We start from the raw sequence: 14,609 nt of genomic DNA on the forward strand, positions 1-14,609 counted from the left end.
AAATCACATTACTATTAAAATCATTACATAAATGAATATCGATAGTTTGGGACGTGTTTCATAAAATTGCGTCATGTTTAGTGTTGGGATAAAATTGATAATCCGGAAGCAGCATGAATGGCGTACAGTGAATATTAGAAGGAGTTATTCTGCAGATACGGGCAATGATTTTTTGATACTGAAACCATATAGCCATGTTTCGTGAGCAGCTTTCGAGCCGGTGTTAGAGAGTATCGAGAACATAACAAGTACCACAGAAAGAAATATTACAGAAACACAATTCATAAAGTCTCCCGTTAGTAGGATATATATAATGAGCAACACTGTACCAAAGAGACTGCATGGCAGGAGACAATACCGAAGTATGAATGTTTGCCCAGATTTGCTTCCAGTTTGTCATAGAGTAATGTTCTACAATACGGGAAACCGAAATTGTGGTGGCATGATAACGATTATATAATTGTCTAACAGAAAAATCTTCAAGGTGACTCCGTGCGATAAGCGAGTAACTAATATCAAGAAATACGTCCTTGAGGTATTGCACAAGTAAAATCCAAGGTTGTATATGCAGGGGAGCTTGTAACTCAATATGACGTAGTGGAACACATAAAGCCTTGCTGGAAAAGGACTCTGGGTAGGAGCATAATGTTTGGCAGACGCGATGTATCAGCAGCGACTAGCTCTGAAGTTTAATGTTTTTAAGGCCAAGGCAACCATCACGTTTTGATAAACACACAGTCTCGCGATTTGCCCGTAGGCCGTGATTATGCCACAGCAGTTGCCCTGTGTGTTTTCGTATGATACTTAGGTATTTCTTCGGCAAGGAAAATAATTGAGTCAGAAACTAAAGGCGACTAAACATAAAAACTTTTAAAAGGTACACTCTGCCTGCAAGATTTACCTGCCTGGCTTTATTGTGGTGAATGAGTGCAACCAAAGTACATGTTGTGGTATGAAAATTGTAGTCTATAGTATCTGCTATGCGACGTTGCCAAGTTACGCCTAATATTTTGATGCGAAAGGAATCGCAGACAAATACACGTGTTGGTCAGCCGGGTTTATACACATCAGGCGTGACTTTTGTTTATTGAGAATAGCACCTGAAACGCACTCGTAGTTCGATATGAGATTTTCAACACGTGACAGTTCCTGTGGACTGTTAATAAAACAATGTATATCGTCTATAAATGCTTGTAATTTTAAGGATGTTGCTCCAATATGTATACCTTTAATGTGTTGATCCAGTGTTAAAAGAAAGGGAACAAGAACCAAGCTATATAGAATGGAAGACAGGGGAGCAACCTTGTGCAATAACTTGACGTACAGTGATAGGATATGTAAGTGCACCATTAACTTTTAATTTTACATAGCGTTGAGTATATAGAAATTTAATCAAATTAAGAAAACTGTCTCCGAAACCATATTTTTCATGTACCTTAAAGATGTAATCATGTGACAATCTGTCAAATGCCTTATGAAAACCAAAAGTTGATAAAGCGACCTGCGGAGAGCTATATTTCTGCCACCAATGAATACCTTCTCGTATATTACTTAATACTAAAAACATAGGTTTTGCATGTTTTAAGCAATACTGATCATTGTGTAAGATTTGATTTAAAAACGGTTCTAAATAAGAGGCAAGATAACGAGATAAAATTTTCTGGTCCACATTGAGGAGGGTAATCGATCTAAAATTATCAAAGTCATGCGCATCTACATGTTTAGGTACAAGTACCATAATGCCAGCGGGAAAGGAAGATATGAACTTAGGAGTGAGTCGGAGTTCGTTATACATTGATGTGAGAAAAGTCGTAAGAATGCTGTGAAATTGGCGATAACAATCTAGTGTAAGCCCATCGGGTCCCAGAGATTTATTTAACTTCTCCACAAAAGTAGCTTGCTTGACTTTTCTTTCTGTAAAGGGCGCATTGAAGATGTTACGAGCCTCCGGGGTGAAAGTACCGGTTGGACGATCGAAGCAAAGGTCATAGGATTGGGTTGGAGCGGTGGAATATAGGTTCTGCTATGCATCGTACAAAGCTGGGAATACCTGATCATGCTCGTGAACTACACCGTTAGGAAAGATGACCTTGGAAATATGGTTTTGTTTACCTCTTCGCCTTTCACAGATAACTGTATGTAAAGAGGGAACTTTATTCTAAAGCATCATTGTTTTGCCTCTCGTGAAGAAAAAACTTGATTTTTTTACGATGTAAAATGAGAAAGAGTGCCTTAATTTCCTTAATACGAGGGAGTACGTCTACTCCTTGAGCAAGTTCTTTATAGTAGTCACATAATAAGTTATGGTAATAATTATATTGCTCTTTAAGAAGAGAGGATCTGTCTTTACTGTGCTGTTTAAAAATAGACCGAAAGGACGGTTTAATGTGATGTAACCACCATGAAAACAAACTTTTTTGTGAGATTTAAAGTGTATTAAATAATTCAATCTATTGGTAATAAGCAACTGTAGATTCTCGTCAGTTAAAATGCTGTTTTTGAGTTACCAAACAAAAGATGACTTTAAGTACTTACGGAAGGGTAGGTCAATGGTGCAAACCACAGCACAGTGATCAGAAAAGCATTCCGGTTGAACGTTTTTGGAGCGCACAAAATGAATTAAAGTGGTACTGACATAGATCCTACCCAAACGTGAGGATCCATTTCGTCGAAAAAAGTGTGCCCTGGGGCGTTACCTTTATAATGACGCCATACGTCAACTAACTTAAAGTCTTGAATCAATTTACGTAATGTACTAGAAGTATTGTAACCAAAACATGAGTCTGTAGGATCTAACACTGCGTTGTAGTCTCCTACACAAATCAAATATCTGACACCAGAATGTAACTCCATTGGAACGTCGGTGAGAAAGAAGGGGTTTCGTTCATCACGTTTATAATTCCCGGACGGTTATTATAAATTACAAAAGTATATGCTTTCATACTTGGCTGTGATAATACGACCTGACGGAAATTTTGAGAAGGCGGTTAATGAGATATCTTTGCAATATATAATAGCTATTCCAGAACCAGTTTCGGAAGCATTGCCTTCGCACAAATGATTAAAAAGAAAGGATAAATTGTCAATATGCATTCTTGAAGGAAAACTATATCCTGAGACGATTTTCTGATGTAATCGGCTTGCGCTTTTTGCTTGGTAAGACTAGAAACGCTGTTGATATTAAGAGTTGTTATACGCGTGGCATACATGTTCAATGGCCACAGAAATTAAAAAGACACCAAAAAAATCACGACACAAGGAAATGACACAATACACTTGAAAAAACAAAGACGGTTGGCAACACTCGCACACATTCCCATTCTATACTGGGAGGTGATATGATCACTTGTCCGAAGAGACAGCAGTATCATTTGCCTTAGCACTTGTTTTACTGTGATGGGGATCTACTCGTGACCTTGTGAAACCAGACACACAATTGTTGTTTACGGGGGGAACACTCTTAGTTTCCTGAAGTTTATTGGCTCTACTGGATTTATCACGAAGTGAAGACTGAGATCTACCTTTGCGACGCCACTTCTCGGTTAGAGAGGGAAACTGGGATGATTCTGTAGATGGTGAATCTATATCAAAAGAATCGCTTACTTCCTGGTGGGAGTCATCAATGTCCACTAACGGTGGAGTACTTACTGTGATTTCTGGTAGGGTATCCATCTCCGATGCTGAAGATGCAGAAACAGTAACACTCTGTTGTGGGAAATCCGAAGTATTAGGCGCTATGGTAGTGGAACTGGATGAGTCACTCTGCGTTGTATTGGAAGCAAGGATCTGCTGGGAGGCAATAGCAGAGGAACTGGTGTGAGATGCAGCTGTAGAACTAGGGGCAACATCAAGCGGACAAGTGGGTTCAGTTTCACTGAGCGCCTTAGCAAAAGTATTTGCAGAAGTTGCAGTTGGTGGTGGAAGGTTCTCCCCTAAAGTTGGAGGACGTTTCTCACTTAGTACAGGAAAACTAGTAAACGAATGAACGTTCGGTAGAGTATCCGCTTTATTCAAATTGCCGGGCATGGGTGGGGCTCTGGATGGTGAGACACTGGATACTGAAGCTGGTACGTTTGGAGGGATACGGCGCTTTGTACATTCCATCAGAAAATTATTTCGTGAGTAACAAATGGCACAGGTTTTAACTTGACCTCCATACGTTAACCACAGATAGTCACATAAGAAGGTGTAGGGCGCTTAATTTTCACACGCATTATCTTTCTCACAGTTCTTACTTCATAGATGTGTACAGTAGAATACATTTCGTCTGCAATTGATTTGATTTCCCCGTACTGAGATAACACGCGGGAAATATGATGATCTTTCAACTCGGTGGGTACCAAATGTAAGCGGACAGTCATAATATTGGAACTGGCAGAATCGATAAAATGTTATATGTACCAAAATCATCTGAATAACTAACCTTTCCATTGACTCGAAACATAATTTGTTCACAAAGCACTTGCGATATTAACTTAAGATATAACTGTTTGCGACTATAATCGAACTTAATACTGACAACTTGATCAGGATGCAGATGAAAAGTATTGCGGATCCATTCATGCAAGACTAATGTATTAGGCTTGTTCACAACTTCTTGAAATGACAAACGTAAAGTATTCACTCGGATAACAGACATAATGCACTTTTCGCACTAGACAATATGATGAAAAAGAGTAAATAGAACACGAACTACTTGGTAGTCGAAAATAGTCCACTTGACAATGCAGGTTGAGTTGAAGCAAGTTAACACATTCACTACTTCCACTCGAACACCTACCGGAACAACGAGGTGAACGGCACGGCGTCTGCCGAGCAACTACCATGCTTTTGTAAGCCAGCACCTTAAAGACTACACCAAGATCATTGCTTGGTAAATTTCAGTTGTCGGCGTACTTGCTGGTATTTGTATTTTATGTTCTCACTTCGACAATTTTTACTCTTTTTTCTCTGTTTAGCAGCTGATTCTGGATTTCTCTTTCGGTGTCGCTCATTCTTTACACTATGCACTATACGTATTCACAGCTTGTGCCCCTCTGCAATGTCTTATTCAGATTAGACTTTTCTTCTTGCCCCTCAGTAAACATTAGATTGATTTAATTCTCATACTTTCCTGACAGACTGTACATAGAACTACCCACTAAATTCACCGAGTTGTGAAGAACAATTAAAAATTTGTGACTTTTTGACAGTTCTAAAATTTAAACGTTTCCCAAATGTACTACAGTATGCTGCAAATCAAACAGTACTGAAATCACATCCTTGACATATTTGTAGTTATTTGTGGTACAACATAACGAAATATAAGAAAGGTTACAAAATAGAAGGCAACAGAATGTTACTCAACTATATATTGTAAATTTAAGATGAATCGTGCCGGCATATCATGTATTCAAAACGTTGATCACCACCTGACACACATTCTGCATAGCTGTCCTGTCGGTCGATGAACATGTTAGTGAACATGGGTTGCTGGAGCGACAAAACAAATGGCCTAATCTTCTCTCTATGGTATACTGGTATATGGTATACCAGTAAACTATGGTATACTGGTAGGGGGTTCTCTGTTCGGAAAATTGCTTCCTTCATCTTACCCCATATTTAGGCATTTTGAGCCGTGAGGTCAGCGGAGTGGGGGGATATGGAAAATCTGTTCCACGGGAAGTCAAAAGATGTCCAAACTCTTGTGAGCAGAAGGGAAAGTGACTCACTTGCAGTGTTTACAGTAGGTACGTCTTGCTACCTCCATTGCTGTTGTAACGATAGACTTTTGGTGTGGTAGAAACAGAGCAAATCAAGCAAGAATGGGTTAAAAATCAACTGTCGAGTGATGTAGCGATGAATGTGCCAATGGCTTTCATCACTGAACCAAATGTTGCTGATGAAATCTTCATCTTTATATGCCATAATTGCACTCCAGAGCAATACAGTAGGCATGGTCGCTCATCCCTGCAGTGAAATTCTGACCCGTAAACATGCCTCGAAAATAAAGAACTCCTCCTCTGTTGCGAGTAATATTATCTTCGCATCAACTGCTCACTACGCTAAACTACACACAACTGAGCACACATATGGTGCTCACAGCTTATACCACATTGCACCTACGCGTCATCCATACGCAAATGTCAGTACTATTTGTTTTGCCGCATACTGTACTTCCGAAATAAAAAGAAAAGAATGTCTTAAGGTTCTCACATTCAATGAACGACAATGGAACCATGTATTCGTCCAGATAATTGTTACAATTTAGTTGCATATATCAATTATGTGAACGTTAACCACAATATTCAAAATTAGCGCCTCATGCTAATTCATGTTTCTGTCAAAATTTAAAAATTCCCGGCAAATATAAAATGTTACATTTGACAATATTATTAATAATTTTGTACCCATAAACAGTGACAAGCACTACAAAGCAAATTTAGAGAATTATATATTAAAGTCATAGAGAACGTTTACCAATATGTATTTTTTCACAATTCTCAAATTTAAAATGTTGGCTAATGTATTCCTCCCAAAGTTTAAAAGAAGAGCATCATTGTTCCCAAATTCTATGAAAAAAAATTGATCCTTATACTCATCTATATTATCGTATACTACCATACAGCCTACCAAAGAGGATATAATAAATCAAAAACTTATTTTTAAAAAAATATTCTCTCAAAGAAGTGGAAAAACAGGATCTACTAAATTTACAGAAATATACATTTCAAGTCCTAGAAAACATTGACCAAATTCTACTTTTTTGACAATTCTCAATTTTAAGAGATTAGTCTATTAACCCATACCATTTTTTAAAGTAGAAATATTAGTCCACATGTATGCTGTGAAAGAAAATTGACTCCTTTATTCAATTATATAACCATATAGTATACTAAGGGCTCCTCAAAGAAGATAAAATAGGCCAATAACCGCCCACGTTGTAATATGAATATTTTGTCATTTTTTTACCTGTAGAAGGAAATAAGCACGAGCTCCAAAATTTAGTGTTATATTTTTGAGTTCTAGATAACGTTCACCACTTTTCTTTTACTTCCCAACTTATCTGGATGGTAATACGTATTTTTCAATACATTTTAAAAGGAAAAATCTCTGTCGAAATGTATCAGAAAAGATAATTGACCCCTTTACTGACATGTATAAGGATATAGCATATCAAGGCCTCATGAAAGAATATATAATAGATCAAAAACCTCCAAATTTTGAATTTTTGCTATTTTTTTTACCTATAGAAAATGATAAGGTACACCATTCAAATGTACGGGTGTATATATACGAGAATTGAAGATCATTCAAGAAATATTGCTTTTCCACAAATCATAATTTAAAAAGGTGAGCCAATGTACCCCTAATTTTAGGAGAAGTGCATCAATGTACCTATATTCTGTAAAACAGAAGAGACCTCTGTACTGAAAGCTATAATCATATAGCGTGTTAAGGCGTCATTCAGGAAGACAAATTAAGTCAATAACTGATCACGTGGCTATCATGTGGCAGTACAAATATTTGTCTTTTTTTTTTACCCAGTGAAGGGAATAAACAGTATCAACCAAATTTCCAATGGTATATACTTCTGTTCTAGGAAACATTTAATGAAATTTGTTTTTCGACTATTCCCAAAGTAAAGGGGTGGGTCAATATAGCCTTTCGAAAATTTTAAAGCGTGTATCAATATGTATCAATCGCATAATAGAAAATTGACTCCTACACTCAACTATATAGCCGTAAAATGTGATAAACCCACATCGAAAGCGATAAATTACGGTCAATAAACATCTCACATTTTTAATATTTTTTTAGCATTTACATATCCATATAATGGAACAAGATCGACTGTTCAGATTTACAGCGGTATATTTTCGACTCCTGAAACGATACTTACCAAATTTTGTTTTTTCATAATTCCCAAATTTAAGGGGGTGGTCTTCTGTACCCCTCATAACACTTTAAAAGGAGTGTATAAATATACATATCTCTTATAAAGAACGAATTGACTCCTGTACTCAATCATATAACCACATAAGATAATAATACCTCATCAAAAGGTATAAAATAGGTCATTACAGACTACATGGTAATGTGAATAATTTGGAATTTTTTTATCGATAGATGCGGATAAGCTGGACCACTAAAATTTACGAAGCTAGGTGTTCGAATTCTGGATAAAGTTAACCAAATTTTGTATATTTGGAAATTCTCAAGTTGAAGGTTGGTTCTATCATGGGCGTCTCTGGCGGGGGGGACGGGGGGACGCGTCCCCTCCAATATTTTGAAGTGACATAATCTAAAATTCCGCTGAGATACTACAGTTAGATCATTTCCTTTGATGTCCCCCCCCAAATTTTACATGCCAGAGACGCCAATGGGTTCTATGGTGGGGGACAAGAGAATCTACACATGTCCAATGAAAGACAACCTACCCCTATACTCAACCATAATAATCATATAACGTGTTGGATTCTCATCAAAGAAGAAAAATTAGGTCAAAAACTACCGCATGATCAAAATAATATCTGGCCCTTTTTTTTTTTTTGCCCACAGAAAGATATGAAGAGGACCATCCAAGTTTACAGTACTATTATACTTCGTATAGAGAAAATCCACCAAATTTAGATTTTAACAATTCCCAGATTTACGTAAATTGATGAAGTTGCATAAATATATATCAGCAGACTCCGAATCATTATCAGAGTTAAGTGATTCAGATTTATTTGATTCGGAAGAGGAAGAAGTAGCTTCGCGACATAATAATCTCACACGCCAAAGCGCTGAGATTATTACACATTGTTCCAAAACGAGAGAGCGAGATAAGACGCAAAATGAGATCACTGGGCTCGAACGGAGTAATCAAGAGCCGGATAAAATGATCGGGCAGTGAAAAAGTTCAGAGAAAAGAGTTCAGCAATTAAAAAAGCTAATGCTATAAATATAAGCTGGTGTCGGAACAGAAAAAAAGAAACAGTACGAAGAAGCAAATGCTCAAATAATACATCAAAATAGATAATCTAATTATTATCCTAATACAATGAAAGAAATTTTAGTAGATGAAATAGTCGCCGTAACTTTAGAGAAAACATGAGAAGAAATATACAGAATAGTCGTAATTCAAAAAAATAGCTAATGAGGAAATTCCTATAGAGATAGGCAATTTAGGAGAAGAATCAATTTTAGAAATAGACATTGAAACAATTTTTACTCAATATGTTCATATGTGCCTCAAATATATCAAAATTGGAAAATTCCTGTAATGAAAGACTCAAATTATATGTAGCAGGGAACAGTATGAGTTCCACACATCATGTTTCTACAGTAGGATATTCCACAGTGTTTGGTACTAGCACACCTCAAATATTCAGGGTTCGAATTTCAATGCAATTAACACACAAAATTTAAACGAAATACATTCGTGCATGACGACAGTGCATCTTCGGAGATAAAGCATGCAATTATTAACCTTTTCAATGTATACACACGTACAATTTCAAAATATCTAAGAACTGAGCACCAGTTTTTTTGATTGTACCCTAATCTAATATTGCTTGTTTTACTGATGTTTGCTCGTTTTTCGGCTCAATTATCTTTAATGGTGCTAGATTTAGTTATTGTACTGCATAGGTCAGAAACATGGACTTTACGCAAAAATGATGAAAAATTAGTGGAATCTTTCGAAATATTGATGTGAGAAGAATGGAGAGAATTAGCTGCCTCGAGTGGAAAACGAATGAAAGGTAGTTAGAAATGGTGGGGGAGAAGAGAACAATTTTAGAGGTTGTTAAGAAGAGAAAGAGAAACTGGTTGCGGCATTAGCTAAGAAAGAACTGTATCACGAGGGACGTACTAGAGAGTTTGATGACAAGAAAGAGGGGGAGAGGACGAAGAACTACAATTAATGGACAATATCAAAATAGAAAAATCGTAAGTAGAAACAAAAAGAAGTCCGTGGAGCATGGAAACTTCTCAGTTGCAGAAAGTGATCTATCAATAGTAGTAGAATACATATGACGATGATGATGTTGAGATTTGGTTATTTTATATTCAATGCGAATATATCATATCTTCCTCATATTATAAGTAAGTAACATAATTGATTTGAGCTACGAGTGGGTATAGAGTAATAGGAACCATGGAAACAAGTTATGATAGGTGCTGCTAGAACAGAGTTTATGTAGGCTTTACAAGTGTTGTGTTTCGTTTTATTTATTCATTTATTGTTTGCCCTTTGAAAGTAACACAGAAGAGACAGTCCGGCATTTCAAGCACTCTAATCCAATGATTTTATATTGTGTATGTAGTGCATACATTGATTAATCACTCTATCATGAAAGCTTCTTGAAGGTGTTTCGTGTTAAGAAGTAGTCAGAACATATTTTCCTACTCTAAATAGGCAGGAAATCGATATTTGGTTGTTGAAATATGTAGATTATTTTAAACAATATCGAATACACTCTCTTCTTCAAAATTTGTTTACCTAGATGATCTTTTCAAGTCGATAATTGCGTATACGTCATTAGTTGTACAGAAAAAGACAGATTCTGAGGTAAACAAAATATGTCTCCTTAATTTGAGTTGTGTTTCTATTTTCGTAGTAACTGTAAGACAATGCCTTATCAAACTCAGGATTTTGCTAACCGACCCAACAACAAAAGTTTACCAAGTATGGCTAAGAAAAATGGCCAATGAAATAAGTCTGGATCGTTAAGTTTTTTTTTTCCCTTCCTGAGACATCTCCTAATCGCACATTCGCAGTAGAAAAACTTCTGTGGAAAAATGTTTTACGATAAAGAAGCGCACGACGCAAAGCCGATATTTTGAAATGAAGAGCGTCGTATTTGAAATTACTCACGAATATTGTCTGTTGTTTTGTTATTAGTGTTATCTTCCGCTTCGGTATATACTAATCATCATCATCATCATAGGTATTCTGCCTTTATTGGCAGGTCACTTGCCGCAGCTGAGAAGCTTCCATGCTCCACGGTCCTCCGCTAACATCTTCGTCTTCGCGTATGATCTTTCTGTTTTAATATCATCCACTAATTGTAGTCTCCTTCGCCCCCTCTCTCTCTTTCCCGCCACCATACCTTCTAGGACGTCCTCATGATACAATCTCTTCTGAGGCAATGTCCCAAACAGTTTCTCTTCCTCTTCCTAATACTATCTAAAACTGTTCTTTTCTCACCCACCATTTCTAACACTCCCTCATTCGTTTTCCGCTCGACCCAACTAATTCTTTCCATTCTTCTCCACACTCACATCTCGAAGGCTTCCAATCGATTTTCGTCACCTTTACGTAATGTCCACGTTTCCGCCTCATACAGTACAACACTCCACACGAAGCACTTTATGAGTATATACTAACAGCCAACATATATTTACTACAAAATTTTAATTTTGTTTCGGTTTCCCCAAATATATAAACCACGCTTTACCGTATTATTGACGTCTACATTAGCACTATATATTCATTCGGGTACAAACTTTTAAGTCAATAGAGCACTATGAAGTCTATGAAGATTGATTACAATGTATGACTCGACGAACCGTACCTTTTAAAACAAGTATTTTGCAGAAGGAAAGCGTGTTTGCAGTTATAAACATATTTCTGTAGCAGTTGTAGGACCTGATGTTTTCTTACACTCGTACTACACTCGTACATTCTTACACTTCGTATTTGTTTCTGCAATATTAATATCTTAAACTACGATCTTGTATATATCTACAGTATGATTTACAATATGCTGAGTGTAGTCTTGTAGCTGATCCTTGGTTTATTTAGGAAAATACTATCTTATCATTAGGGTAACTAATACTGTTTTTATTCTTTTCCAGATTGAAATGAGGGCGGGGTGGAATGAGGTCAACATAGGATTTTCTGGAGTTTGGAAATACAAGAATGATTTTGATTTTGAATTCTCATTCCTGATTTATACACCAGTTAAAGGATTCGAGGAAAATGGGGCTGTTGCTAAATTATTTGTCGGAGAAGTTGTAAATATTGACTTTTCGGTGATGATAGCTGATATTAAGGTATGCTAGTATATTTTATTAGAAAATCCAAAACATACTAAATATTATTCATAATTTTTGTACACATAAGTGATTTCCTATGCTTGTATTCCACGAAATTTGGTTACCATGGTTGCTGTGGTAAGTTAATATGTAGAAAATTATAAACTACTTGATTTTCCAGTATGAATGCTTTCTATTTCAGATGTAGAGAAGTGTGAACTACTTGAATTGCACGAATGAACCGAAGTTCATTTTTAGAGAGTAACAAAACATTTAAAGTAGTTGAAGTATAACATTCAGAGAATTTACATGTCTCATTTGTCTAGTTAAAATTAACATGAAAATTAAATTTAAATTCATTCATATTCATAAAAATGCACCTCAGTAGATTGAATTCTCCTTACTTCAAAGCAAAATGATAACTTTATTTTTTTTTCCTATGAAATAATATTCAATACAACAATACGACACTTCGTTAATCTGCCATTTCGTCAAAAGCTCCCAACAGTGAAATCGTAAAAAAAAAAAAAAAAACGGTCAATAGGTCAAAGAAGGGAACACATCATTAACCTTGTTTTTACCAAGTTGGGTGCAAACACACCCCAGTGCTAATTATTTTGTTTTACTGTTCTAAAAATATTTCTACAAGGATGAGGTTCAACGACTTTATTTTTTATTTGTATATAATATTTTTACCTGGAAGTCAATTGTACTAAATGAATTGCCTTCTAAATATTTACAAACTATTAGAGCGGGGCGCACTTTCACCCTACTTGGTAAATCATGTTACTTTTAAAATATGCATAGTTTTCCTCAGCGATCGGTATGTGGTAGTTCATTTTAGCTTGCTTTTCATAGTTAGTTATTCCTATTATACAATTTTCATGCACAGATATGGAAGTGTAGTGATAAGAGATGGTATAACCCTTCTACCTTTCTTCTCTATCTTGTGCTCTATTTAGAAGGTATATGAGTCTTACGTATCAGACGAACGATATATCTCTCGAATGTTAGTGATAATGACTTTTTAGCATTTTTGGATGCATTGTTCCAGCAAGAGAGAAAATGATGAGAGGCAAAAACGAAAACATGAAATAAATATTCTTGTTGAATTGAACCAAGGGATGTGTGTAAAGTGTCCTTGCTCCAGGGTCAGAAATGCTCGAAAAAAGTGTGACGTTTGTGGCAGTTTTATTTGCAGACTACTCAACGAAGAAGCTTGTATGCGATGACTTAGTGTCTGCAATGGTAGGAATATTCTTATATGTTGTTGTATTGAATACATAATAGGCAAGTAATTTTGTAATCATATTGGAATCTTGTTTGTTTGCAGATAAATATTAACACAAAATTCAAACTACATAGTATTTGTGAGAAAATAGGAGAATCTATTACATTATTTTGTATGTCGAAACATTATGCAATAAAAGTCACATTTACATATTTATATATTATAATAATTGTTTTGTATTAAAATCCGCTATTTGTGTGTGGGGCGTGTGGTATTTTTTTTTAATGTTAAGCATAGGGGAAGATACTTCATCAACCTCTAATTTCGTCAAAAATGCAAGAAGGTCACATCATCAAAAGAAACAGTCAGATCGTCGAACACACAATTCAAAAAACTGGCACGTTTTCAATCGGTAACATCGCCGACATAAACGGTCTGTACCTCACACAGACATTTCGTTGAAGGAAATGGACATTCCGTCAAATGATCGCTTCATCAAACGGACACGTCACTAAGGAAATAGTTACTGCCTAAAAATTGACACTTCGTCAACACCACAAGGCTGATCCTCCATCGAGAACAAGACTTCATACGGAGGACTGCGTTGTTAACACTAAGTCATTCCTAATTAAATGCTGAGTTTCCGTCGTATTTAGACCAGATATTGAAAATTTATAAATGTTTTGTTTCCTCTTCTGCTTCAGTTAACATTATAGAAGTCGATAAGATTGTTGATGTTGATTTCTGTGATTACTGCTACTGTACAGTACCTTGGAATAACTGAAATAATATTTGGATTTGCAAAAATTGAAAAAAGAGAGTAAAACTTAGGGTTGCTACATTTTCAATGCAGAATTTCGGGACGCTTTACGCTTTTCACCACCTTTCTAAAGCAAAACGTAGGAACATTTCACTCAAACCTGTCTTACTTGTTTTTTTTTTTTTTTTTTTTTCTTTTCTCCTCTTTCCTTTTTCTGTTTAAATTCAACCATTCCTACGTAATTTGAAGTAAAAGATTGATTGGTACAGGTACCGATTTCTGGAGGTGACCCGCATCAAGATCAAATTCAATGTGAAATATTGAGATCCTCCAGAGTAGTATTAACGTTTCCGTTGGCTATTGTGCGCGCATCCTACCGTTAGCATTGTATTTTGAACTTCGATCAAGTCGAAACTGAACTAGTATTGTCAGTTGACAAGAATATTACCGTAAAACGGAAACCTTTTAAATGGAGAAAGTGAGGAATCTTTTTGTTTAAAATGGGCTGAACAACAGATTTTGACATTTTAAACTTTACTAGCTTTTTAACATTCTTTAATTTCGTCTTCCTTTCTCTCTCGCATACACAAAATGCGCATAAAAAGTTTGTAT

General features: G+C 36.0%; 1 protein-coding gene across 2 annotated transcripts in view; it reads left to right on the top strand.

Moving 5' to 3' along the window:
* Nucleotides 1-14,609, top strand: part of Apoltp (Apolipoprotein lipid transfer particle) — a 6,186,292-nt gene that overhangs the window by 3,408,396 nt on the left and 2,763,287 nt on the right. For both annotated transcript variants that reach the window (XM_081762641.1, XM_081762640.1), the window contains exon 33: nt 11,827-12,024. In XM_081762641.1, coding sequence (XP_081618767.1) covers nt 11,827-12,024 — 198 coding nt within the window. The remainder of the gene's footprint in view (nt 1-11,826; nt 12,025-14,609) is intronic.

Source organism: Thermobia domestica, chromosome 6 (assembly GCF_964235325.1).
Source record: "Thermobia domestica chromosome 6, izTheDome1.hap1.1, whole genome shotgun sequence".
In the NCBI taxonomy this organism is placed as follows: domain Eukaryota; kingdom Metazoa; phylum Arthropoda; class Insecta; order Zygentoma; family Lepismatidae; genus Thermobia; species Thermobia domestica.